At 41.2% G+C, this 26,788-nt stretch overlaps 3 protein-coding genes across 4 annotated transcripts in view; 2 read left to right on the plus strand and 1 right to left on the minus strand.

The window, feature by feature from the left end:
* The window catches only part of slc18a3a (solute carrier family 18 member 3a), a 1,866-nt gene extending 529 nt beyond the window's left edge, over positions 1 to 1,337 (plus strand). The window contains exon 1 of the mRNA XM_061938967.1: positions 1 to 1,337. This exon is cut by the window's left edge and continues 529 nt beyond it. Within this exon, the coding sequence (XP_061794951.1) occupies positions 1 to 1,324 (1,324 nt within the window). The 3' untranslated portion in view covers positions 1,325 to 1,337.
* A 1,700-nt stretch (positions 1,338 to 3,037) lies between these two features.
* On the plus strand, positions 3,038 to 18,606 carry chata (choline O-acetyltransferase a). The gene is made up of 15 exons (XM_061940084.1): positions 3,038 to 3,154; positions 4,103 to 4,179; positions 4,258 to 4,449; positions 5,231 to 5,349; positions 10,090 to 10,143; positions 10,245 to 10,425; positions 14,379 to 14,556; positions 14,632 to 14,801; positions 15,215 to 15,315; positions 15,390 to 15,518; positions 15,595 to 15,717; positions 15,784 to 15,932; positions 17,869 to 17,924; positions 18,016 to 18,153; positions 18,228 to 18,606. Exons 2-15 carry the CDS (start codon positions 4,132 to 4,134, stop codon positions 18,519 to 18,521), a joined length of 1,932 nt encoding a protein of 643 aa, XP_061796068.1. The 5' UTR covers positions 3,038 to 3,154; positions 4,103 to 4,131; the 3' UTR covers positions 18,522 to 18,606.
* Positions 10,303 to 26,788, minus strand: part of LOC133586901 (2-oxoglutarate dehydrogenase-like, mitochondrial) — a 90,964-nt gene continuing 74,478 nt past the window's right edge. The window contains exon 23 of one of the 2 annotated variants that reach the window (XM_061939542.1): positions 10,303 to 10,378. The gene's annotated coding sequence lies outside the window, so the exon portion shown is untranslated. Of the gene's footprint in view, positions 10,379 to 24,294; positions 25,460 to 26,788 lie in introns of those variants that run through there. The other variant, XM_061939468.1, reaches the window with a different exon arrangement.

The raw sequence follows: 26,788 nt of genomic DNA on the forward strand, positions 1-26,788 counted from the left end.
GGCGGACCGCGCTCAGGCGCCCCCGCAGGGTAACTTCTCCAACGCCACCGCGCACCACGCAGCCAAGGGCAACTTTGACATGCAGATCGGGATCCTGTTCGCCTCCAAAGCCATCGTGCAGCTGCTGGTCAACCCCTTGAGCGGCACCTTCATCGACCGGGTGGGCTACGACATCCCGCTCGTCATCGGCCTCAGCATCATGTTCCTGTCCACCCTGGTCTTCGCCTTCGCCGAGAACTACGGCACCTTGTTCGTGGCTCGCAGCATGCAGGGCATCGGCTCGGCCTTCGCCGACACCTCCGGGATCGCCCTGATCGCGGACCGCTACACGGAGGAGGCGGAGCGGAGCAAGGCGCTGGGCATAGCCCTGGCCTTCATCTCCTTCGGGAGCCTGGTGGCGCCCCCCTTCGGCGGGGTCCTGTACGAGTTCGCAGGGAAGCGAGTGCCCTTCCTGATCCTGGCCGCCGTGTGCCTCGTCGACGGGGTCCTGTGCCTCCTGGTGCTCAAGCCTTTCTCCAACCGGGAGAGGGCGAACATGCCGGTGGGCACCCCCATGTACAAGCTCATGATGGACCCCTACATCGCGGTGGTGGCCGGGGCGCTGACAATCTGCAACATCCCCTTAGCCTTCCTGGAGCCCACCATCGCCAAGTGGATGGAGGAGACCATGAGAGCCAGCCAGTGGGAGATCGGCATGACGTGGTTCCCCGCCTTCTTCCCCCACGTCCTGGGGGTGTTCCTCACCGTCAAGCTGGCCGCCAAGTACCCGCACCTGCAGTGGTTCTACGGCGCCATCGGCATGGTGTTCATCGGCGCCAGCTCCTGCACGGTGCCGGCTTGCAAGAACTTCGGGGAGCTCATGATCCCGCTGTGCGGGATCTGCTTCGGCATCGCCTTCGTGGACACGGCGCTGCTGCCCACACTGGGCTTCCTGGTGGACGTGCGCCACGTCTCCGTGTACGGCAGCGTGTACGCCATCGCGGACATCTCCTACTGCGTGGCCTACGCCATGGGCCCGGTGGTGGCCGGCAAGATCGTGCACGACCTGGGCTTCGTGCAGCTCAACCTGGGCATGGGTCTGGCCAACGTGCTCTACGCGCCGGCCCTGCTCCTGCTGAGGAACGTGGCCCAGATGAGGCCGTCCTACTCGGAGAGGAACATGCTGCTGGAGGACGGCACCTCGGGACTTTACGACTCCATCAAGATGGAGCAGAAGGAGAAGAAGAGGAAAGGCCTGTGCACCGCCATCGACGAGAACGGCATCGAGACCTTCGTGCAGCGCTCCTTCTCCGAGGAGGAATCCTCAGGTGGAGAATATGCGTAAAAAAAAAAAAAAAGTTTGTGAAATAAGTGCCAAAATGTAGTCGTCTCCTCCCACTTTAATCAATAACACAATTAAAGATTGTGTCGCTTCAGCTGTTTGCAGTAGAAAGAAGCCATGCTGTGGCCTTTTTCCACCTTCAAGTGATTGTATTAGTGACTTATAAGTTGATTCAATGCAGGGATTCAAGTCAATAACACACTTCATGTCTTTATGTGGGGTCGGTTTCGCCTTTTAAGTTGCACCGGGCAATAATTATGCAAAAATATTGAGTGTGTGTGTGTTTGTGTGTGTGTGTGTGTGTGTTCTTGAAGCTCTTTCCTCGGGGTCTTCTGTTTTGATGATGATGTAATCACGGAATGCAAAAGCCTCAAAAATGTATGATCAGCTAGTGTACATACATGTATATCGGTGTACATAAATAAATGAATATCACGTCAAGCCATTCTTTTTTCTTTTTTTTTCCAGTTTTCATATTGATAATTGCAAAGGGGAATAAACTAACATGTGTAATTGGTAAAAATAAATAAATAAATAAATATATATACCGTATTTTTCGGACTATAAGTCGCAGGTTTTTTCATAGTTTATGAAAGTTGCATGTTTTTTTCCTTCTTTATTATGCATTTTGGGCAGGTGCGACTTATACTCCGAAAAATATGGTATATATATATAATATATATAAATCTGTAGTACCATTAATGGCCCGTTTATTATGGCTGCAGTGCAATTTTTAAAAAGTGGTAAAAGGGGAGAAACAGGTCAACGCTGGGGAGGGGGGAGAAAAAAAAATTTGGTCTAAGCGTGGGCCCCTGGAGAAGGGGAAAAAAAACTCATAGCCATAGCACACATAAACATGTGTATAATATATATAGTACATATATATAGAAATAGAATAGAATAGAAAGTACTTTATTGATCCTTGGGGGAAATTCAGCACCACAGTTCGCTCACAATAGACAATAATAATAATAAATAATATAATATATATAATATATATAATATATTATATATATATAATATATAATATATGAATAATATAAATATATTCTACATTTAAGTGTATACATATATGTATACAAAGTATACATATATAATATATGTAATATATTTTTATACGCAAAGTGTGGCCCTCAAAGGACCTCAAATGTGCTTGCATTTGTAATTAATAGCAAAACCAAAAAATAAACCAAGACATAAAATCAAGGCCTTTAACAGAGGCGGTCCCAAAAAGTGTCTAAAATAACAATACCAAGCAAGCAATACCTCCCTGCTTGGCACTAAGCATCAAGGGTTGGAATTGGGGGTTAAATCACCAAAACGATTCCCGAGCGCGGCCACCGCTGCCGCTCACTGCTCCCCTCACCTCCCAGGGGGTGGAATAAGGGGATGGGTCAAATGCAGAGGGTAATTTCACCACACCTAGTACTTTAACTTTAATACAAATATCAAAATATGAGTTAAATGCAAAATTCCTGGTGGTAGAAAGGTCCAAAATGGTTATGGTGCGTTCATGCACAATGCGGCGTAATTGTTGTGTTACATGGCGCCGGTGGCGTGAATATACGTGAGGTGGCTAATAAAAGTTGCTGGCGAATAGCAGGACTTCGGGGAGGAGCATCGACAATTGGCAGACCCCCCCCAACGTCTTTCCTGAGCCAGCGAGGGAGTTTAGTTGAGCCGGTGGTCACGTTGCTGCTTTAAAGGATGCTCGAAAAAATGAATCGAGGTGCAATTGGAGAGAAAAATTCTCGATTGCAGGTAAAGGTGGACGCACTCCAGCCTCTCGCTCGGGCGTGAAGACGAAAGAAGAGGGGTTTGTTCTGCTTACAGGTAAGCCAGAATTTAATAATCCGGTTTTAAGACTTCCCACACTAGAATAGACCCTAAATGTATCATAGTTGGCTGGTGTCAATCTGTGCAGCAGACTGTGATGCAGCAATAAGGAAAAGTGTTTGCGTAGTTTGGCAGATTAGCTTTATTATTTTGTTGTATCACTTTATTTACATGCAAAAAAATGCCTTCAAATGCAAAAAATATATATATTTTTAGGAAGTGTTTGTGCATTAGTATGTATTTTTGCATGTAAATTACAAGCTGGGAAAAAGGTTATATTGGGGGTATTTTAGTGGTATGTTTACGCAATGGACTATGACAACTGAGTGAATACAAAATATTCATTCAAATATTTTTTGTTTTTTGTTTTTATTCAGTCATTGGTGGAGCTAGGATAATATTTGAATATTGTTTTTAATATTGTTTTTAATAATGTTTTTAATATTGTTGTGCAGCACTTTGGAAACATTTTTGTTGTTTAAATGTGCCATATAAATAAAGTGGATTGGATTGGATTGAAAATATGTTTGACCATAAAAAAAACTTCAAAAAGCAGGACGTTTACGGGGAGGATCCTATTATCCTAACATTATGAGATGTGAAATAAGGAACTGACCATGTTTCGTGGAAAAAAAAAAAAAAGAAAAAAAAAAGTGTTTTAGTTCGGGCATTCAGCAGCTTTGGGTGTGAGACTTTGATTGACAGTCCTGTTTGGACGCGGCAATTTTGCACTTGAAAGATGGTTTATTTTTATTTTTTAATGGAGAGATGCAAACTTGTAATTGCACCATTCTGGAATGCACTTCTATAATATTGTGCTACTTTTAATGTATATATTAAAACAAATATTAGAAGCACATTTCAGTACAAATCAGTATAAACAAAGTAATAATAATTCCATTGTGCATGTGTGCATACTACTTTTTTTTTTTTTTTTTTTTAAAGGGGATTCACCGTGCCCGACCATCACCAACATGCCTGTTCTCAACCAGGAGCCCTCCAAAGATTTGGCCCCCCGTGATGTAAATATATATATATATTTTTTGGTTACATGTCTAATCTTGATTTCTATTAACATCAAAAGAACACCTGTTTTTTAGAGTCTGCCAAAACTGCCCCTACCGGCGCTGAAGGACACGCTGGACACATACCTGAGGTGCGTGAAACACCTGCTGACAGCGGAGCAGTTCGAAACAACACAAGAGGCGGTGAAGCACTTTGGCACCCCCGGTGGCGTGGGGGAGCTACTGAACAGAAAGCTCATGGAGAGGCGGGAGAAGGAGGCCAACTGGGTAAAAAAAACATTTGTTATTATTTATCATTTATGTTTTGAGACAAATTATTTCCTACCATAAAGGCCATATTTACTAAACTGCAGAGAGTAGCAGATATTTATAAGCTATAAAAAAAAAAAAAATTTAAATTGTGGCTTGTGCAGCCCTTTGAGACACTCGTGATTTAGGGTTATATAAGTAAACTTTGATTGATTGATTGATTGATTGATAAATTCCACAATTATCCAATCCAATCCAATCCACTTTATTTATATAGCACATTTAAACAACAAAATGTTTCCAAAGTGCTGCACAACAATATTAAACACAATTAAAAACAATAAAAAATAAATATGGGTAAAACCAATTAAAACAGTAAATAGAAAGCAAAAAGCAAAATTTTAAAAACACAGAGGACAACAGAGGACCACACAACTCACGTAGTGTTAAAAGCCAGAGAATAAAAGTGGGTCTTAAGACGAGACTTAAAACACTCCACTGTGGGAGCAGTTCGAACATGGAGGGGCAGAGTGTTCCAGAGCTTAGGGCCGACCACAGAGAAGGCCCTGTCTCCCCTGGTTTTAAGTCTCGTCTTGGACACCACGAGCTGGAGCTATTATTATATATTAATATTATTTATTATATACGGTATGATAAAAAATATTCGAAGGGAATAAGCGGTAGGAAATGGATGGACTTAGTAAAGGATAGATAATCAGCAGTTGTTTGTTTAAATTATCATTCTGGTGGAAAAAAATGTTCTCTTTAAGTGAATGTTTCTTTGTTTCTTTGAGTGTAGGTGTATGACTACTGGTTAAATGACATGTACCTCAACAACAGACTTGCACTGCCGGTCAACTCCAGCCCTGCGTTGGTCTTCCCGTCACAGAACTTCAGCGCTCCTATAGATTCCCTCAGGTGTGTGTGTATGTGTGTGTGTGTGTACAGTATAATGATGAAAAGTGTGTGTAATTATATAAGAGTCTTTAACTGGGAAAGACATGCAGACTTAGACTTAGACTTAGACGAACTTTATTGATCAACAAGGGAAATTGTTCCACACAGTTACTCAGGATGGAAAGGATAATGCAGGTATAAAGTAAACTAAAAATATACCATAGTAGCAATATAAAATATAACATATATGTAATATTTACATATTATATATACAGTATATAATATTTACTGATATATTATATTTTTATATAATATATATACAATATATAACAAATCCCAATTACCTTGTACAATATTACAGTATATGTAACAGCTGCAGCAAAAATAAATAAATAAATACATTTAAAAAAAAGGGCAGCATAAAATAGAGAGTAGACTAGAATTAACCCTAAAGAGATACTATAAGGCATGGGTGTCAAACTCTGGCCCGCGGGCCAAATTTGGTCCGTCGTGTAATTTCATTTGGCCCTTGAGGCGATATCAAATTAACACTAGAGCTGGCCCGCCGATTATATTCAGCGGCGGTGCCGCGGTAACACCGCACTCACCGCTAATTCTCATACTTTCCAACCCTCCAGGGAAAGTACCGATTACCAGATTTCAGTGCCCGTCCCGAGAAACGTCACATCCGCTTTTCATCCGGTCCAACGTGTGCTGGCCCAGTCACATAATATGTGCTGCTTCTGCACATACACATAAGTGAATGCTTTGCATACTTGATCAACAGCGATACAAGTTACACTGAGGGTATAAACAAAACAACTTTATATATAGACAACTTTAAGTTTTGTTAGAAATATACGCCACACTGTGAATCCACACCAAACAAGAATGACAAACACATTTCGGGAGAACATCCGCACCGTAACACAACAGAACAAATACCCAGAACCCTTTGCAGCACTAACTCTTCCGGGAGCTACAAGGTGGGGGGGTTTGGTGGTAGCAGGGGGTGTATATTGTAGCGTCCCGGAAGAGTTAGTGCTGCAAAGGGTTCTGGGTATTGGTTCTGTTGTGTTTGTGTTGTGTTACGGTGCGGATGTTCTCCCAAAATGTGTTTGTCATTCTTGTTTGGTGTGGATTCACAGTGTGGCGTATATTTCTAACATTGTTAAAGTTGTTTATACGGGCACCCTAGTGTAACCTGTATCGCTGTTGATGAAGTACGCATTGCATTCTCGTGTATGTTCATGCAGAATCCGCACATATCTTGTGACTGGGCCGGCACGTTGATAGACTGGATGAAAAGCGGACGTTATAGGCAGTGCCTTTAAAACACGCCCCAAAGACTGTGGTCCGGGTGGACTACGAGTATAATGACTGATGAACACCTTGGTTGGATAATGAAGGTTGCCTCAGCTCAAAGCCTGAGCCCCGACATTAATGAACTAGCATCCCAGAAAAGATGTCAGGTATCTGGCTTGGGCACATCAGATTAGATCAGTGTGTTGCAAACTGAGCAGTTTAAAGTCCTGAATGGTTGGTTTACCGGTATTCATTATTTTATTTTCAAATTTATTAGCCTGTGGAAAAACTAAATGTTGATATTTACCTCAGAAGGCTGCAAATAGAAAAGAGGCATTCAATTTTTATTTAAATTGTATTTGATATGCCATTGATATTTTTGAATTATTATTATTATTATCTGAAACTTGATTTTGCATGTCACTATAAAGTTCTATAAGCCTTGCTTGTTCAATATTCAATGCAAAACTTGTTTGGGTCCCTATTAAAAGGTTAATTTGTTCAACCTTGGCCCGCGGCTTTGTTCAGTTTTACATTTTGGCCCACTCTGTATTTGAGTTTGACACCCCTGCTATAAGGGTATTTTGTTCTGTTGAGTTATCTCTTTAAGCCATTTTGGTTGTGCTAAATAATTATTGTTCTAATTTGCCAAAGGTTATTCATGTAAAACAGAAATAAAAAAAATTGTCATTTCTGTTTCTTAAATAAGTCAAAAACGTCAAAGTTACACAAAAAAATGACACATTTGTTCCGAGTGACCATTAAAACCATTGAAAATAACGTTTTTGATACCAAATTTAACGTAAGTTAATGAAATCCTTAGTGTTTGGATTTAAATTAGCACTACTTAATTGTTGCATTTGTCCACCAGATAGGAAAGGCCTTATCCCTGCAGCTAAACCCGCCCTTAACAGCAGGCCCGGCCGACCTGTCTGACAAGCCTGTAAATGTGTGTTGGTCATGTATGATGTCTTTTTGTTATTTTTGTTTCGTGATGTGTAATGTCTATTGTTCAAATGTACGGCAGTGAAAATGAATTTCCCCAACAGGGACCAATAAGTCTAAATCTAATCTAATAGTTCTACTTTTTCCCATTCAAAGCATGCAGCGAAATTCAACACTATATATTGTTTACTACTGCTGAAAATATAAGCGTGTGTTGCTACTGATAACAATAGTGTATAGTTATAATGGTAACAATGGTGTGTATATGACATACCAAAAACAAATGTGTGTGATGTCTATGTCATTATTGTAGTTGTTATTTTGTTAAAATATTTAAATCAGTGTTGTTGACATTTATTGCCTCATATCAGGGCCTAGTAATATTATAAACAAGCAAATATTCCGTAATGTATTTTACGAAAATGAGTAATCCAAAAAAATGGTAATAAAAACATCTAAAATATAGTTTATATTTGATAAAATAATAATATTAATACAAATAATCCTCAATATCATCATCATCATACAGTATGTACACAAAGAAGTAGGGGGAAAAATTCATACAATTTTTAAAGGAGTTTTTTTGGGGGGGGAAGCTGTTTTTAATCATTAGGGGCAAATAAGTGAGAATATTTCAAGCACGTTGTATGAATTTAAGATGAAAGATGCTGCAAGTTTTGCGTGGGAATGTTCATTGAATGAATAAGAAACCACCTGACAGGACAACTTTTAAAGATGAAAGAAAATACTCGTATGAATGACTCTCAGAGGGGATTTGATTGACATTTGAAATTGACCACAGACTGATGAGGTCATTATAGAAGACTTGAAGAGCTGAGAGGAGCCCGGTGAGGGTGTTATTGATTTACAGTCACCAAACATGCTGCTAAATGTACAAAACCCAAAACCAGTGAAGTTGGCACGTTGTGCAAATCGTAAATACAAACAGAATACAATGATTTGCAAATCCTTTTCAACTGATATTCAATTGAATAGACTGCAAAGACAAGATATTTAATGTTCAAACTGAGAAAAGTATTTTTTTTTTGCAAATAATCATTAACTTAGAATTTAATGGCAGCAACACATTGCAAAAAAGTTGGCAGAGGGGCATTTTTACCACTGTGTTACATGGCCTTTCCTTTTAACAACACTCTGCCAACGTTTGGGAACTGAGGAGACCAACTTTTTAAGCTGTTCAGGTGGAATTTTTTCCCATTCTTGCTTGATGTACAGCTTAAGTTGTTCAACAGTTCGGGGGTCTCCGTTGTCATATTTTAGGCTTCATAATGCGCCACACATTTTCAATGGGAAACAGGTCTGGACTACAGACAGGCCAGTCTAGTACCCGCACTCTTTTACCATGAAGCCACGCTGTTGTAACACGTGGCTTAGCATTATCTTGTTGAAATAAGCAGGGGCGTCCATGATAACGTTGCTTGGATGGCAACATATGTTGCTCCAAAACCTGTATGTACCTTTCAGCATTAATGGCGCCTTCACAGATGTGTAAGTTACCCATGACTTGGGCACTAACACACCCCCATACCATCACAGATGCTGGCTTTTCAACTTTGCACCTAGAACAATCTGGATGGTTCTTATCGTCTTTGTTCCAGAGGACACGACGTCCACAGTTTCCAAAAACAATTTGAAATGTGGACTCGTCAGACCACAGAACACTTTTCCACTTTGCATCAGTCCATCTTAGATGAGCTCAGGCCCAGCGAAGCCAGCGGCGTTTCTGGGTGTTGTTGATAAATGGCTTTCGCTTTGCATAGTAGAGTTTTACAGTACCTTGCACTTACAGATGTAGTGACCAACTGTAGTTACTGCCAGTGGTTTTCTGAAATGTTCCTGAGCCCATGTGGTGATATCCTTTACACACTGATGATCCAAGGTCACGGGCATTCAATGTTACGTGCAGTGATTTCTCCAGATTCTCTGAACCTTTTAATATTACGGACCGTAGATGGTGAAATCCCTAAATTCCTTGCAATAGCTCTTTGAGAAATGTTGTTCTTAAACTGTTCGACAATTTGCTCACGCATTTGTTGACATAAGTGGTGATCCTTGTTTGTGAATGACTGAGCATTTCATGGAAGTTGCTTTTACACCCAATCCTGGCACCCACCTGTTCCCAATTAGCCTGTTCACCTGTGGGATGTTCCAAATAAGTGTTTGATGAGCATTTCTCATCTTTCTCAGTCTTTTTTGAAACATGTTGCAGGTTTTAAATTCCAAATGAGCTAATTTTTGCAAAAAATAACAGTTTTCCAGTTCGAACGTTAAGTATCTTGTCTTTGCAGTCTATTCAACTGAATATAAGTTGAAAAGGATTTGCAAATCATTGTATTCGGTTTGTATTTACCATTTACACAACGTGACAACTTCACTGGTATGGTGTTTGTAATACATCTGCACAATAAACCAGATTGTTAAAAAGATCTACAATAATTACTAATGATGCAAAAAGATCTTACCTTGCTTGTTGCTTCTTACATCTTGTAGGTTTGCTGCAAACTTGATAGCTGGAATTCTAGAGTATAAAAACCAACTTGATACGTAAGTGAAATACTCCAATTGTGACTAATAACAATAGAGGAGGTAATAATAATAATAATAATAATAATAACAGTAAGAATATGTGTTATCAATGTTGGCAGACGTACTTTACCTGCGGACTACGCCCGAGGTCAGCTGGGCGGTACCTTTCTGTGTATGGAGCAGTATTATCGGATCTTTACCTCCTACCGGGTACCGGGCCAAGAGAGGGACACGCTAGTGGCGCAGGACAGTACTGTGATGGCGGAACCGGAACACATCATTGTGGCATGTAAAAACCAGGTCAGATGGAAAAACCTGAACACTACATCCAGAACCTCAAGTCTACTAACCGTGAACCTCAAACCAATTACCAGCTAAACTTTGGCCAATGATAAGTAAATCTTCAAAGAAATTTGTCAACATTGGTTAAGCAGGTTTATGCACCAATAACACCAAACACGACAGTAAACATTGTCCATTTGATAAGAAAATAGGTGAACACAGCTACCCAAAGGCCAAACTGAAGAAAAACGGTTCTAGAAATCCTGGTTTTGAGAACAAGAAACAATTCTTGTTTGGTCTATGCAACACACACACAACAAAATAACAAGAGGTCCTTGCTGGAGGTAACACTGTAACTGCTAAAGCGTAGACCTCCACTAAGGACAAACCGTTAACTAAGGCAAAATCTGAGCCAGGAAATCCTAAACCAACTACCAACACACACCTAAAAAATTAGCTCCTTGGTGCTAGAGCGCAGACCTCCCCCAAGGTGAAACTCACATTGGAAGTCCTATTCAATCGATCGCAACTGAACTGTAGAATTTGTCTTAAAAGACTCTTCGCTGCTCACCTGAGCAGGCTTTAGTCTGAGGGATGGTATCAAGGCCCGGACAATTTATGGTCTAACAGGATTGATTGATTGATTGATTGAAACTTGTATTAGTAGATTGCACAGTTCAGTACATACTCCGTACAATTGACCACTAAATGGTAACACCCGAATAAGTTTTTCAACTTAAGTCGGGGTCCACGTACAAATATATACTATCAGCATAATACAGTCATCACACAAGTTAATCATCAGAGTATATACATTGAATTATTTACATTATTTACAATCCAGGGGGTGGGATGAGGAGGGTTTGGTTGATATCAGCACTTCAGTCATCAACAATTGCATCATCAGAGAAATGGGCATTGAAACAGTGTACGTAGGTCTGACTTGGTAGGATATGTACAGCGAGCAGAGAACATAGTGAGTTCAGATAGCATAAGAACAAGTATATACATTAGATTATTTACATATGGTTATTTACAATCCGGGGAGGTGGGATGTGGAGGGGGGAGGGTGTTAGTCAAGGGTTGAAGTTGCCTGGAGGTGTTGTTTTAGTGTGGTTTTGAAGGATAGAGATGCACTTTCTTTTACACCTGTTGGGAGTGCATTCCATATTGATGTGGCATAGAAGGAGAATGAGTTAAGACCTTTGTTAGATCGGAGTCTGGGTTTAACGTGGTTTGTGGAACTCCCCCTGGTGTTGTGGTTATGGCGGAAGGAGGAGGGGCCTATGTCTAGGGAAGAATGGTTTTACTCTATTGCGGTGTAAAAAACAACAATCATTTCAACCATTCTTAGGAGACATTTTAGCCTCTCACAAAAACAGGACATATAGTAGACACTTCAAGTTGCAGGTATCCGCTTTCTTGCTCAGGCATACCCAGCGGGCACACGACATAGATACAACGTTGATTATACATACATGTCCTTTAAAGGGGAACATTATCACAATTTCAGAATTGTTAAAACCATTAAAAATCAGTTCCCAGTGGCATATTATATTTTTCGAAGTTTTTTTCAAAATTTTACCCATCACGCAATATCCCTAAAAAAAGCTTCAAAGTGCCTTATTTTAACCACCCGTCCATTTTTCGTGTGACGTCACATAGTGAAGCCAACACAAACAAACATGGCGAAAAGAACAGTAAGCTATAGCGACATTAGCTCGGATTCAGACTCGGATTTCAGCGGCTTAAGCGATTCAACAGATTATGCATGTATTGAAACGGATGGTTGTAGTGTGGAGGCAGGTAGCGAAAACGAAATTGAAGAAGAAACTGAAGCTATTGAGCCATATCGGTTTGAACCGTATGCAAGCGAAACCGACGAAAACGACACGACAGCCAGCGACACGGGAGGAAGCGAGGACGAATTCGGCGATTGCCTTCTAACCAACGATTGGTATGTGTTTGTTTGGCATTAAAGGAAACTAACAACTATGAACTAGGTTTACAGCATATGAAATACATTTGGCAACAACATGCACTTTGAGAGTGCAGACAGCCCAATTTTCATCAATAAATATATTCTGTAGACATACCCTCATGTCAGCAGGCCAGGGAAGCTAGGGTCGATATTCTTCTCTTGATCATCTTCGGGACAGTGTGAGCCAAGACATCCAGGGGGGTTTAGCTCGCTCGTCTGCGGGAACAAACTGCCGCCATTGCTTGCCGTGCTACCGAGGGCCTTTGTCCCTGAATTGCTCACACACTCCGGCAGATTCAATGGGGGTCTGGCGGCAGATTTCTTTGACTTTATCGTTGGAAATGCATCTGCTTTGAGTGTCGCAGGATATCCACACATTCTTGCCATCTCTGTCGTAGCATAGCTTTCGTCGGTAAAGTGTGCGGAACAAACGTCCAATTTCTTGCCACTTTCGCATCTTTGGGCCACTGGTGCAACTTGAATCCGTCCCTGTTTGTGTTGTTACACCCTCCGACAACACACCGACGAGGCATGATGTCTCCAAGGTACGGAAAACAGTCGAAAAAACGGAAAATAACAGAGCTGATTTGACTCGGATTGCTTCCCGATGCGACGTCACGTTGTGACGTCATCGCTCCGAGAGCGAATATTAGAAAGGCGTTTAATTCGCCAAAATTCACCCATTTAGAGTTCGGAAATCGGTTAAAAAAATATATGGTCTTTTTTCTGCAACATCAAGGTATATATTGACGCTTACATAGGTCTGGTGATAATGTTCCCCTTTAAAACTGAATCTGAAACAACGTTGCAAAATAGCTCTATTGGTAAATTGAGTCAACATTGATGTCCCACCGTTGGATCCACGTTGTTGGTTGGGAAATGACCAAAATTCAATGGTCAAATCAACGTCACAACCTGACATTGAATAAACGTCGTCAAAAAGTATGTTGTTTCAACTTTGTATATGTGTTGCAGAATATTGGTTGGGAAATGACCAACATTCAATGGTCAAATCAACGTCACAACCCAACATTGATTAAACGTCGTCAAAAAGCGTGTTGTTTCAACGTTATTGTCACGATGTGTGGGTGACGAACCCCAAGATGCAGAGACGGCAGGCTTGGTGCAGGAAAACATGATTTAATGTCCAAAAATCAAGAAAAAACACAAACCAGGAACCAGAAACAGGCAAACTGGAAACAGGGAACAGGAACCAGCAAACAGGAAACGAGAAACAAAAAGACAGCGAGCTGCAAACAGCTGCAGGATACAGGATACAGCTTACAGATAGTAGCTTACTGCTACGACGACAATACTCCAGCACTGACTGGAGGGCAAAGCAGGTCTAAATAGCAGCCGGCTGATTGACACCGGGTGTGGCCAGCTGCCAATCAGCCAAAGCTGAGGGGAAACAGCGCTCAGGGAGACAAGCAGGAAACTGAACCAAAATAAGAGCGCTGACAGGAAATAAAACAAACACAGAGGAAAAACTAAAACATAACCAAACTGTCAGGGACAAGCCTGAAAGTTATGTTTGAGTTGCTCAACATCAGGACCTAATTCAACAAGTTCTCAACGTTGTTTCAATGTCTTGTGCCTGCTAGGTACGGTCTTCCTCCTCCTAAAAATTGCTTGGGCCTTGGTACCAACTCTCAGACTAAATCTTACCAATCTGAGCATGAACCGACGAAAGGCACAACGTCTTTTAAGACAAACTAAGCAGTCCAGTTACGATTAATTAAGTTCCCTGAGAATACCATGACCTGGATGAATGAGAAGATCCATCGACACGTTTCATTGGAAGTGACAAAATTCTGGATTTGGTTTTGTGGAACCATAACACTAACACACATTTTTTTAAAACAGCTTTGTATAGTTGATAACACATACAGTACAAAACTGGCAAGGAAAAAAAGAATTCAGAACATCTAAACAGCAATTCAGTCTCTTTGAAAAAACTTGCATCCCTTGTTTTTCTTCTTATGTCAAGCTATTTGTGCTGGACGTGGTGATCAATTTTCGGCGCCTGAGTACCCAAGACCTCCTGACTCAGCTGGAGAAGATCATAAAAATGGCTGAAAATCAAGACGAGCGGCAGCCACCGATCGGTCTACTTACCTCCGATGGACGCAGAGAGTGGGCAGAGGCTCGCAGCGTGCTCATGAGAGGTACTTGTACTGCCGGAGATGAGTTCTTAAGTCATCAGTCCAATAGATTGAAAAAGAAAATCCTGCTTTCTTAAGAGTCAACCAACAGGGACTCATTGGACATGATCGAGCGCTGCCTTTGTTTGGTCTGTCTGGATGACGCCAGCGGGACCGAGCTGACCGACTCCACTCGGGCCGTGTTGATGTTGCACGGGGGAGGAGTGACAATGAACGGGGGAAACCGCTGGTACGACAAGAGTGTACAGGTTTGTACTGATCTACGAACAACATAGGAATGTACTGTATTAGTTACTCCTGGGCTGGTAAAAGCTACTGGGTGATCTCTGTAAGGACTTCGAGGTGACCTGTGGACCAAAATATAAAAGTTGGGATTGGTTGTCCTGGCTGAACCATGAGAATTGTCTAGATGCCTTTGAGTATAGGACCCTAAAACAACTGAGATTACCTAAATCGCTATTGGCAGAATCTTGTCATCCAACGCAGACTGTCAAAATAAAATTTCCTAGTAGATGCTGCTGTGAAGGATCACAGGAAATGTGTCCCAACAGAAAGAACATACTACTTGGTGATACAGCTTCACGAAACAGTCCTAGCTTCTATAGTTTGGTCCCTCAGTCGAGTCCTTTAGGAGGCTCTGAAAACAGCGTCATTGTGTTAGTTTGTCGTAGGTGCCGACGGCTGTTGCGGAGTCGTGTGTGAGCATTCACCGTTTGAAGGGATTATTCTGGTGCAGTGCATGGAGTACCTTCTCAAGTACACGTAAGGCTTTCACTGGTGGATTAGGGAATTTCAGAAAACCGATATTTAAAATGATGCCCACTTTGTGGCGCTAGGATGTGTAGCCCGTCCAAGCTGGTGAGAGCTGCAAGTGTGAGCGAGCTCCCGGCTCCAAGACGACTCCGCTGGAAATGCACCCCAGGGATGCACAAACTCCTCACCTTCTCTGAAGACAAACTTCAAAGGTTTATTTGGCTTTTTGCAGTTTGTCTGCTTAATGAGTGTATGCTTTTAACTTCAAATGTAAGTTTTATTGCAAAGGCTTGTGAAGAATCTCGACATGAACGTCCACAAATTCCACCATTATGGGAAAGAATTGATCAAGAAGCTGAAAATGAGTCCAGATGCCTTCGTCCAGGTGGCTCTTCAGTTGGCCTACTACAGGTAACGAGTGATGGTCAACGAACATGGCGTCTGTACTTCGAAATCTTTTTTCTCTGTGTGTCGTAGATGTCACGGCAGACAAGTTTCCACCTATGAGAGCGCTTCCATGCGACGCTTTAAGGACGGACGAGTGGACAACATTCGCTCTGCAACTCCAGAAGCCCTGGACTTTGTCAGAGCAATGAGTGATGGAAGCACAAGTGTAAGCAGTTCTGCGCTCGATGAAGGTTGCTTTCACATTAGATCAGTCGTGAATTTAGAAGGTGGACTTTGTCCAAAATCAGGTGTTTAGTATTTTTGGTGATGATCCAGTATTACACAAGTAACTGGACAAGAACTGGCTAACAAACGTCTCTTTGCACAAAACGGGAGGATTACCAATGGTTGCTAACAAACTCCAACTTTGATCTAATCCAAAGGGCAAATGAATGAATCTGGACTCACTGTTTCGATTCTTTTTAATGCCATCTAGTTGGTTATGATTTTTTTTTAACCGTGTGACAAGAAACTGATCAAAAAGGGAAAACGGACCAACTATTAAAAATTCATTCGAGCCCCGTCGGTAGCAACATCATACAGTTTTACCTTTAAAGGGGAACATTATCACAATTTCAGAAGGGTTAAAACCATTAAAAATCAGTTCCCAGTGGCTTATTTTATTTTTCGAAGTTTTTTTCAAAATTTTACCCATCATGCAATATCCCTAAAAAAAGCTTCAAAGTGCCTGATTTTAACCATCGTTATATACACCCGTCCATTTTCCTGTGACGTCACATAGTGATGCCAATACAAACATGGCGGATATAACAGTAAGGTATAGCGACATTAGCTCGGATTCAGACTCGGATTTCAGCGGCTTAAGCAACTCAACAGATTACGCATGTATTTAAACGGATGGTTGTAGTGTGGAGGCAGGTAGCGAAAACGAAATTGAAGAAGAAACTGAAGCTATTGAGCCATATCGGTTTGAACCGTATGAAAGCGAAACCGACGAAAACGACGCAACACGGGAGAAAGCGAGGACGAATTCGGCGATCGCCTTCTAACCAACGATTGGTATGTGTTTGTTTGGCATTAAAGGAAACTAACAACTATGAACTAGGTTTACAGCATATGAAATACATTTGGCAACAACATGCACTTTGAGAGTGCAGACAGCCCATTTCAGGCGCGCTAAGAACATATATTTTTCCACGATTTCAGCACTCAGGTTAACCATACCTAAATAGACACAAAATACTGCATTACACAAGACTACCCGAATATACTCGAATGATTGAAAAAAAAGCTAAGTTATTGGTAAACACAGTTTATGTATAATAATTTACGTAAAACTGCGAGTAATGAATAAAGTTTTCATCAATTAATATATTCTGTAGACATACCCTCATCCGCTCTCTTTTCCTGAAAGCTGATCTGTCCAGTTTTGGAGTTGATGTCAGCAGGCCAGGGACGCTAGGGTCGATATTCTTCTCTTGATCATCTTCGGTGGCATAAGGGACGGTAGAAGCGGTGTGAGCCAAGACATCCAGGGCGTTTAGCTCGCTCGTCTGCGGGAACAAACTGCCGCCATTGCTTGCCGTGCTACCGAGGTCCTTTGTCCCTGAATAGCTCACACACTCCGGCAGATTCAATGGGGGTCTGGCGGCAGATTTCTTTGACTTTATCGTTGGAAATGCATCTGCTTTGAGTGTCGCAGGATATCCACACATTCTTGCCATCTCTGTCGTAGCATAGCTTTCGTCAGTAAAGTGTGCGGGACAAACGACTGACCATTTTGTCGGCTTTCCCCACACCCTCGTATTTTGAACAAATTTCGTCCAATTTCTTGCCACTTTCGCATCTTTGGGCCACTGGTGCAACTTGAATCCGTCCCTGTTCGTGTTGTTACACCCTCCGACAACACACCGACGAAAGTAAGAAAATGGCGGATTGCTTCCCGATGTGAGAGCGATAATAGAAAGGCGTTTAATTCGCCAAAATTCACCCATTTAGAGTTCGGAAATCGGTTAAAAAAGTATATGGTCTTTTTTCTGCAACATCAAGGTATATATTGACGCTTACATAGGTCTGGTGATAATGTTCCCCTTTAAGTAAAGTCCAGAGTTTTAGCATTAGTATTGAGTCTTACTTGTTTCTACCAGGATGCAAAGAAGATGGAGTTGTTACAAGGCGCCATAACAGCCCAGACTAAATATTCCACACTGGTCGGTGACTTCTTCCACAGTCCTTATTCCAATCTTGAATTGGTACGGCAAAGAAAACATGATAATTAGTTGCATTATGTTCCCTTTTCAGGCTATCATGGGTATGGCCATAGACAATCACCTACTGGGATTACGTGAGATTGCACGTGAACTGAAGATCGACAAGCCAGAGATGTTCAAAAATGAAGCGTATCACATCAGTAATCACTTCCTTCTCTCTACAAGTCAGGTATATCATTGCTTATATCCTGATTTAAAACTGTAGTAATATTTTATACATCAGTAAGCATCTTGAGATTTCAGGTTCCAACCGCTGTTGAGATGTTCTGCTGCTACGGACCCGTGGTTCCAGACGGGTACGGGGTGTGCTACAACCCTCAGTCGGACCACTTCGTTTTCAGCGTGTCAAGCTTTCGGGAGAGTCCTCACACTTGTTCGTCAAAATTTGTAAACAGTCTGGAAAGGGGACTTTTAGACATGAGGGATCTGTGCCATAAAAGCAGCTCTAATCCACATGCGCCTAGACAGGCTAAAACCACGGAGACCTCCACCCAAAAGAAACCTGCTGACCTGAGCAAGAAACAGGGATCACAATGAAATGTTGCCGTGAAGACACAAAGCCAGATTTTATCGAAAGCTGGTGGTAAATCATAGGAAACGTATGGTGTGCCACAATAATCCTCTAGACCAGGGGTCGGCAACCTTTACCAGTCAAAGAGCCATTTTGACCAGTTTCACAAATAAAAGAAAACAATGTGAGCCACAAAATTTTTTTGAAATTTAAAATGAAATAACACTGCAAACAAAGTTTTTTTTTTTGCTTTGAGCTATGTATAAACCAAGGGTCTCAGACACGCGGCCCACACCTTAATATGAAAATGTAATGTTAGTGCGACCCACGGGTTTTATATAAATGGTGCTTGACAGTGTCATACTTGTCAATCCACCCGATTTTTCCGGCAGACTACAAATTTCAAGGCAACTGTTCTCTTGAACGTGCCGTGATGGTACAGCATTTAGCACCCACTACAACCAGCGTGCCGGCCCAGCCACACATTGTATGGGGCTTCTGCTTGTTCACGTAAGTGACAGCAAGGCATACTTGGTCAACAACCACACAGGTTACACTGACGGTGGCGGTATAAAAAACTTTAACACTTTTACTAATAATGCGCCACACTGTGAACCCACACCAAACAAGAATGACAAACACATTTCGGGAGAACATCTGCACCGTAACACAACATAAACACAACAGAACAAATACCCAGAATCCCATGCAGCCCTAACTCTTCCAGGCTACATTATACACCCCCGCTACCAAACCCCGCCCACCTCAACCAACGCACAGAGGGAGAGGGGGGGGGGGGTTGTTTGGTGGTAGCAGGGGTGTATAATGTAGCCCGGAAGAGTCAGGGCTGCATGGGATTCTGGGTATTTGTTCTGTTGTGTTTATGTTGTGTTAAGGTGCAGATGTTCTCCCGAAATGTGTTTGTCATTCTTGTTTGGTTTTGGTTCAAAGTGTGGCGCATTATTAGTAGGAGTGTTAAAGTTGTTTTGTATGTAGGGCGCTAAATGCTGTACCATTATAGCACGTCCTTATTATTATTAAAAGGGCGAAATTCAGAGAATATTAATCCCGGGAGTTTTCTGCGAGAGGAACTGAAATCCGGAAGTCTCCCGGGAAAATCGGGGGGGGGGGGGCGGGGGGGGGGTCGGCAAGTATGCAGCTGAGCCGCATCAGAGTGATCAAAGAGCCGCGGGTTTCCGACCCCTGCTCTAGACTCAAACATGTATATAAGAGTACTACAGATAGGTTAAATGTACCTATGTCTATCCTCAAATAGTGGTCATTATAGTCTTAATTATTTGTTGGATGAGTTGTCAAAATAGACAACATTTTCTGATCTTTCTATATTTACTAAGGTGCGACACGGAGTACAGTTCGGTTCAGTATGCTACAGGGTGACCCAAAAAAACAGAACCCATACAATTTGACTAAATCCTGAGAAATCCTACAGTCTGTGTTCCATCATTCCCAAAGGTTTCAGTTCTTGGTCAGTGTGCATAAAAATCACGTTATTTCCAAAATACGATCCAAATGGGCTTTTCGGCGTTTTAAGTTAAACTTGCATACGTCGTGCAAAATTTGGCAATTACTCAAAAGCATTCCTAATTTTTTACAATTGAGATTTTGCACAATTCTATACAGTCTTAAAGGGGAACATTATCACAATTTCAGAAGGGTTAAAACCATTAAAAATCAGTTCCCAGTGGCTTATTTTATTTTTCAAAGTTTTTTTCAAAATTTTACCCATCACGCAATATCCCTAAAAAAAGCTTCTAAGTGCCTGATTTTAACCATCGTTATATACACCCGTCCATTTTCCTGTGACGTCACATAGTGAAGCCAACACAAACAAACATGGCGCATAGAACAGCAAGATATAGCGACATTAGCTCGGATTCAGACTCGGATTTCAGCGGCTTAAGCGATTCAACAGATTACGCATGTATTGAAAAGGATGGTTGTAGTGTGGAGGCAGGTAGCGAAAACGAAATTGAAGAAGAAACTGAAGCTATTGAGCCATATCGGTTTGAACCGTATGCAAGCGAAACCGACGAAAACGACACGACAGCCAGCGACACGGGAGAAAGCGAGGACGAATTCGGCGATCGCCTTCTAACCAACGATTGGTATGTGTTTGTTTGGCATTAAAGGAAACTAACAACTATGAACTAGGTTTACAGCATATGAAATACATTTGGCAACAACATGCACTTTGAGAGTGCAGACAGCCCAATTTTCATCAATTAATATATTCTGTAGACATACCCTCATCCGCTCTCTTTTCCTGGGGGTCTGGCGGCAGATTTCTTTGACTTTATTGTTGGAAATGCATCTGCTTTGAGTGTCGCAGGATATGCACACATTCTTGCCATCTCTGTCGTAGCATAGCTTTCATCGGTAAAGTGTGCGGAACAAACGTCCAATTTCTTGCCACTTTCGCATCTTTGAGCCACTGGTGCAACTTGAATCCGTCCCTGTTCGTGTTGTTACACCCTCCGACAACACACCGACGAGGCATGATGTCTCCAAGGTACGGAAAACAGTCGGAAAAACGGAAAATAACAGAGCTGATTTGACTCGGTGTTTGAGAAAATGGCGGATTGCTTCCCGATGCGACGTCACGTTGTGACGTCATCGCTCCGAGAGCAAATAATAGAAAGGCGTTTAATTCGCCAAAATTCACCCATTTAGAGTTCGGAAATCGGTTAAAAAAATAAATGGTCTTTTTTCTGCAACATCAAGGTATATATTGACGCTTACATAGGTCTGGTGATAATGTTCCCCTTTAAAAGGGAACAGCACTTTTTGGAGAATTTTGCCTATCGTTCACAATCATTATGATAGGCATGACAATGGATGTGTTTTTTTTTCTTGGTGAATTCTAAATACTAAATAAATGAGTTTAAAAGTTTGCTTACAATGGAGCCTATAAAGCCCTTAAAAAACATCCAAACACCTCCATTAAGGTTTTATATACATGATGTAAGTACAAACAATGTATGTATTTACATATTTTGATCATTTAAAGCATACGCGGCGCATTAATTTCCAAAACACATCACAACTTCTGCTTATTTATTTCTTGGTGACTGATTATTACTCACTGCAGACTTCATGAGAGCCAACACACATTTGCTGTGCAACATCTGCTGTCATTAGAATGCCGACTGCTTGAATGTTCATATATTATCATTTAGATGAAAAATGACTCATAATCCTCACAAACAAGAGGTGGGGTTGGGACCAAGCGTCGGGTCCTAAATGGCTGTCAAAGTGTACCAACTTGTCGGAATACCTACTCAGACGTCCTCTGTCCAGGTGAGAGGCGTGATTTATGATCGACAATAAAATTTTAGAGAGCAAGGAAGCGAGGAAGCAGCAGACCACTCGATGATTAAACGTAGGGAGACACGGAAGTGATCACGGCGCCTCGATAAATAGTTTGTCTGCGTCACAACAATATCACTAATATTTGGTTAATATTCAAATCACGAAATGTAAATGAAGTATTGTTGGTGGTTTTTGAATGGTATTTATTAGATTTTATGAGCGATATAGAGGTGCTCCCATAGGCTAAAATGTACTTGTATTTACAAGTTAGAATGCATCAAAAAAAAAAAAATCCATCCGTCGTCATGTCTTACATAATGATTGTGAGTAGAGATGTCCGATAATGGCTTTTTTGCCGACATCCGATATTGTCCAACTCTTAATTACCGATTCCGATATCAACCGATACCGATATATACAGTCGTGGAATTAACACATTATTATGCCTAATTTTGTTGTGGTGCCCCGCTGGATGCATTAAACAATGTAACAAGGTTTTCCAAAATAAATCAACTCAAGTTATGGAAAAAAATGCCAACATGGCACTGCCATATTTATTATTGAAGTCACAAAGTGCATTATTTTTTTTTAACGTGCCTCAAAACAGCAGCTTGGAATTTGTGACATGAGAGCATGAGGAGGTTGAGGTGGGCAGGGTTGGGGGGGGGGTTGCGGAGGTGTATATTGTAGCGTCCCGGAAGAGTTAGTGCTGCAAGGGGTTCTGGGTATTTGTTCTGTTGTGTTTATGTTGTGTTACGGTGCGGATGTTCTCCCGAAATGTGTTTGTCATTCTTGTTTGGTGTGGGTTCACAGTGTGGCGCATATTTGTAACAGTGTTAAAGTTGTTTATACGGCCACCCTTTGCATTCACTTATGTGTGTGAAAAGCCGTAGGTATTATGTGATTGGGCCGGCACGCAAAGGCAGTGCCTTTAAGGCACGCCCCCAATGTTGTTGTCTGGGTGGAAATCGGGAGAAATTCGGGAGAATGGTTGCCCCAGGAGATGTTCGGGAGGGACACTGAAATTCGAGAGTCTCCCGGGAAAATCGGGAGGGTTGGCAAGTATGACTGGGAGACGCATTTCTCCCTACGTCTGTGTACCACTCCGTACAGCGGCGTTTAAAAAAGTAATACATTTTACTTTTTGAAACCGATACCGATCATTTTCGATATTACATTTTAAAGCATTTATCGGCATGTCCGATATTATCGGACATCTCTAATTGTGAGAGACAGGCAAAATTCCCCAAAAAGGGTCTAATATTATTATCACTATTATTATTATTATATGCGCATAATACTTTATCCTATCTTTTTTGTGTTCCCTCTTAATTAGGGTTAGAGGACCTCTCCCCCTCTGGCTGATTGCTTTATTTACTGTCGAAATAAGTAAGTCCACCTCGCTCTAACGTCACGACGTAGCCAGACTGCAAATCCCCGCCAACAGAGGCATCCACAACTGCATGCAAGCTCACACCAAAATGCATGAACCAACATTTATATGACAGAAAATATGAAATTCTTCCTGCTACAGGTCCCCTTTAAAAACAAGGACTTTTGTCGTGCGATGTCAAAACGGTGTGCCGTGTGATTTTAGGGATGCAGATGAACGAGGTAGCAGCGTGAAATAAAAAGGGGTATTTATTAGGGATGTCCGATAATATTGGACTGCCGATATTATCGGCCGATAAAAGCTTTAAAATGCAATATCGGAAATTATCGGTATCGGTTTCAAAATTATCGGTGTGGGTTTCAAAAAGTAAAATTTATGACGTTTTAAAACGCCGCTTTGTACACGGACGTAGGGAGAGGTACAGAGCGCCAATAAACCTTAAAGGCACTGCCTTTGCGTGCCAGCCAAGTCACATTATATTTACGGCTTGTCACACACACAAGTGAATGCCATTCATACTTGGCCAACAGCCATACAGGTCACACTGAGGGTGGCCGTATAAACAACTTTAACACTGTTACAAATATGCGCCACACTGTGAACCCACACCAAACAAGAATGACAAACACATTTCGGGAGAACATCCGCACCGTAACACAACATAAACACAACAGAACAAATACCCAGAACCCCTTGCAGCACTAACTCTTCCGGGACGCTAAAATATACACCCCCACTACCCACCTACCCCCCTCCCACCTCAACCCCAACCCCTCCCAAGCCCGCCCACCTCAACCTCCTCATGTCCCAAATTCCAAGCTGCTGTTTTGAGGCATGTTAAAAAAAAAAATGCACTTTGTGACTTCAATAATAAATATGGCAGTGCCATGTTGGCATTTTTTTCCATAACTTGAGTTGATTTATTTTGAAAAACCTTGTTACATTGTTTAATGCATCCAGTGGGGCATCACAACAAAATTAGGCATAATAATGTGTCAATTCCACGACTGTATATATCGGTATCGGTTGATAATCGGTAATTAAGAGTTGGACAATATCGGAATATCGGCAAAAAAGCCATTATCGGACATCTCTAGTATTTATTCATTAAAGAAGCAAAAACAAAAGGCGAGAGAAGACAAGAAGTGCTCTAAATGGCCAGACTATGACAGACACAAAACAAAATGCTGGAAAGCAGCAAAAAAAACAACTTACTATGAAATGTGGAGCAGATGGCGTCCACAAAGTAGGAGCGTACTAGAGTGCAGTATGAAAAAAAAGATCGTCTCTAGTCGCCAGCGAACAGATAACAGCAGCATCAACAATGTCCCGACAAAGGTGGAAAAAGGATCAACTCAAATAGTCCTAATTGCAAACAGAAAACAGGTGAGGGGAAATGCGCTGGGACAGAAGTGAAGCAGCCACAGGGAAAACACCAACAAAACCAGGAGAGCCGCCAAAACAAAAGCACAGGACAGGAACTAACACAAAACCCAACATAAAGACAAACCAACCTATTTGAATTGGGTTAAAATCACCTAATTAATAAAACATACGGCAAAGAAACCACATCAGTGTTGTCTCACTGCCATGCAGTACAAACTTGATTGAAAACCTTATATAGGTGCCTAAAAACTGGTTTTCTTAAAGTTTGTCTTACTCCCGCACCTTCTGCGTTGATCTTTCCAGATCATCATAATTGATGGTGATGTAACAGAGTCTTGATACGAACCAAGAACAAAACATGTGAATTGGGACCGCTAATGTGATACTAATAAACCCCTGGTTCTCCCTGCAGTTGAGCGAATAAGCGCAATCGTAAAAATATAATGGTTACGATTTACTTTTACAATTAAATTGTGCAGGTACTTTTTTTTGCATGCGGCGAGATGTGTTTATTTTTGTATCATAAGGCCGGGGCGTGGACGTGCAATTTAGACAAAAAATACTTAGTATATGTAACGTACTTAGCAGAGATGATAATCATATTTATGGGTGTGCTGTATTGCATTTATTTTTGTATATAAGAACAAGCTTATGTGCAATTGAAGTCTATAGGTCAGGTCTACTCAACTTTTAATTTGAGGTAGCAACAACACCTGAACAGGCTTGATTAAACCATTCAAAATAGGGTTGCTCATGTATGCAGTACTCCCGCCATCCCGCAGGGGGCAACAGCGAAGCATATGTGTCACAATGAAGCAACGGTGGGGTGAGTAGAAGAAGTTGGCACTATCGACCCTGAAAAAAATCTAAATAAAACGCGAAAATCCGACTTAACAGGGACTGGACAACAGAGAATAAATGTATTGAAATTGCTGACTTTGTGATGTCTTTTGTATTGTTTTTGGCTGTTTAACTCTGGAGATCAAAACTGGTTAAATACTCATAGCGCTGAATTTGACCAGTAAAGCTACACCTTATGTTCAATTGTGTTGAGGTACATGTGTGCAATGTTTGCTGTGTGAACTAACATTACATCTTCTATTTTATTTACGCAAAATACACAATGTTTATATTTTCAGTCCAACGAATCTAAATAAAGGAAGTCGTATAAGGAAATAATTCAAAAGAAAGACATTAACAAAAACGGTAACATTAAAAAAAGGGATAGTCTAACTCATACTGACTGGTATACACAAGCTATGGAGATGATATCAGTAGAAAAAAATTGCATTTAGTTTAGATAATAATGAGTCATATATTGGAATCTGGGATCCTTTATTTAAATTTGTGTTAACAATTAAATGAACCTAAAATATGACTTATTCTATCTTTGTGGAAAATATTGGACACAATGTGTTGTCAAGCTTATGAGATGCGATGCAAGTGTAAGCCACTGTGACAATATTGTTTATTTTTTAAATGTTTTTATTAGATTTTTTATAAATGGCTGTGATGATAATGTCAATGAGAAATTACTAATCATTGCTATGTTGGAATTCTTATTAATATTGATACTGTTGTTGATAATATTCTTTTTTTTTTTGACTACTTTTGGATTGTTTTGTGTCATGTTTGTGTGTCCTCTCAATTGCTTTGTTGATTGCGATTCTGAATGTTGCTGGGCCAGGTTTGGTTATGGAATTGAAATTATATTATTATGGTATTATTGTGTATTCTTTTGTTGGATTGGTTAATAAAAATTTTAAAAAAGAAGGAACATTAATATTCAACAAAAACTTAGTTTCTGTTTCTTCATGCTGTTAACTATCTGTCGAGCTGCACACGCTGGAAACGAGTAGCGAGGGCAGAATACTGAATTCGTTGACAGTGCAGAGTGAAAGTTGATGCGTTTACTTTGTAAATAAGTAAACGCAGTCTCAAAGGAATATAACCTGCGGAAGCACTTTCTAAAAAAAACATCCACATTTTAATGTCCGGCCCCTGAGACCTTGGGCTCTTAAAACTGTGGCCCTCTTCATTATGTAGTTGAATAGCTGTGCTACAGGTGTTCCCAAGTGTGTTGTAGCCTACATAAGTTTTGTTGTCCATTTAGTGGAGGCCTGTTATTGCTTGTACACACACACACACACACACACACACACACACACACACACACACACACAC

Source organism: Nerophis lumbriciformis, linkage group LG02 (assembly GCF_033978685.3).
Source record: "Nerophis lumbriciformis linkage group LG02, RoL_Nlum_v2.1, whole genome shotgun sequence".
Taxonomy (NCBI): Eukaryota; Metazoa; Chordata; class Actinopteri; order Syngnathiformes; family Syngnathidae; genus Nerophis; species Nerophis lumbriciformis.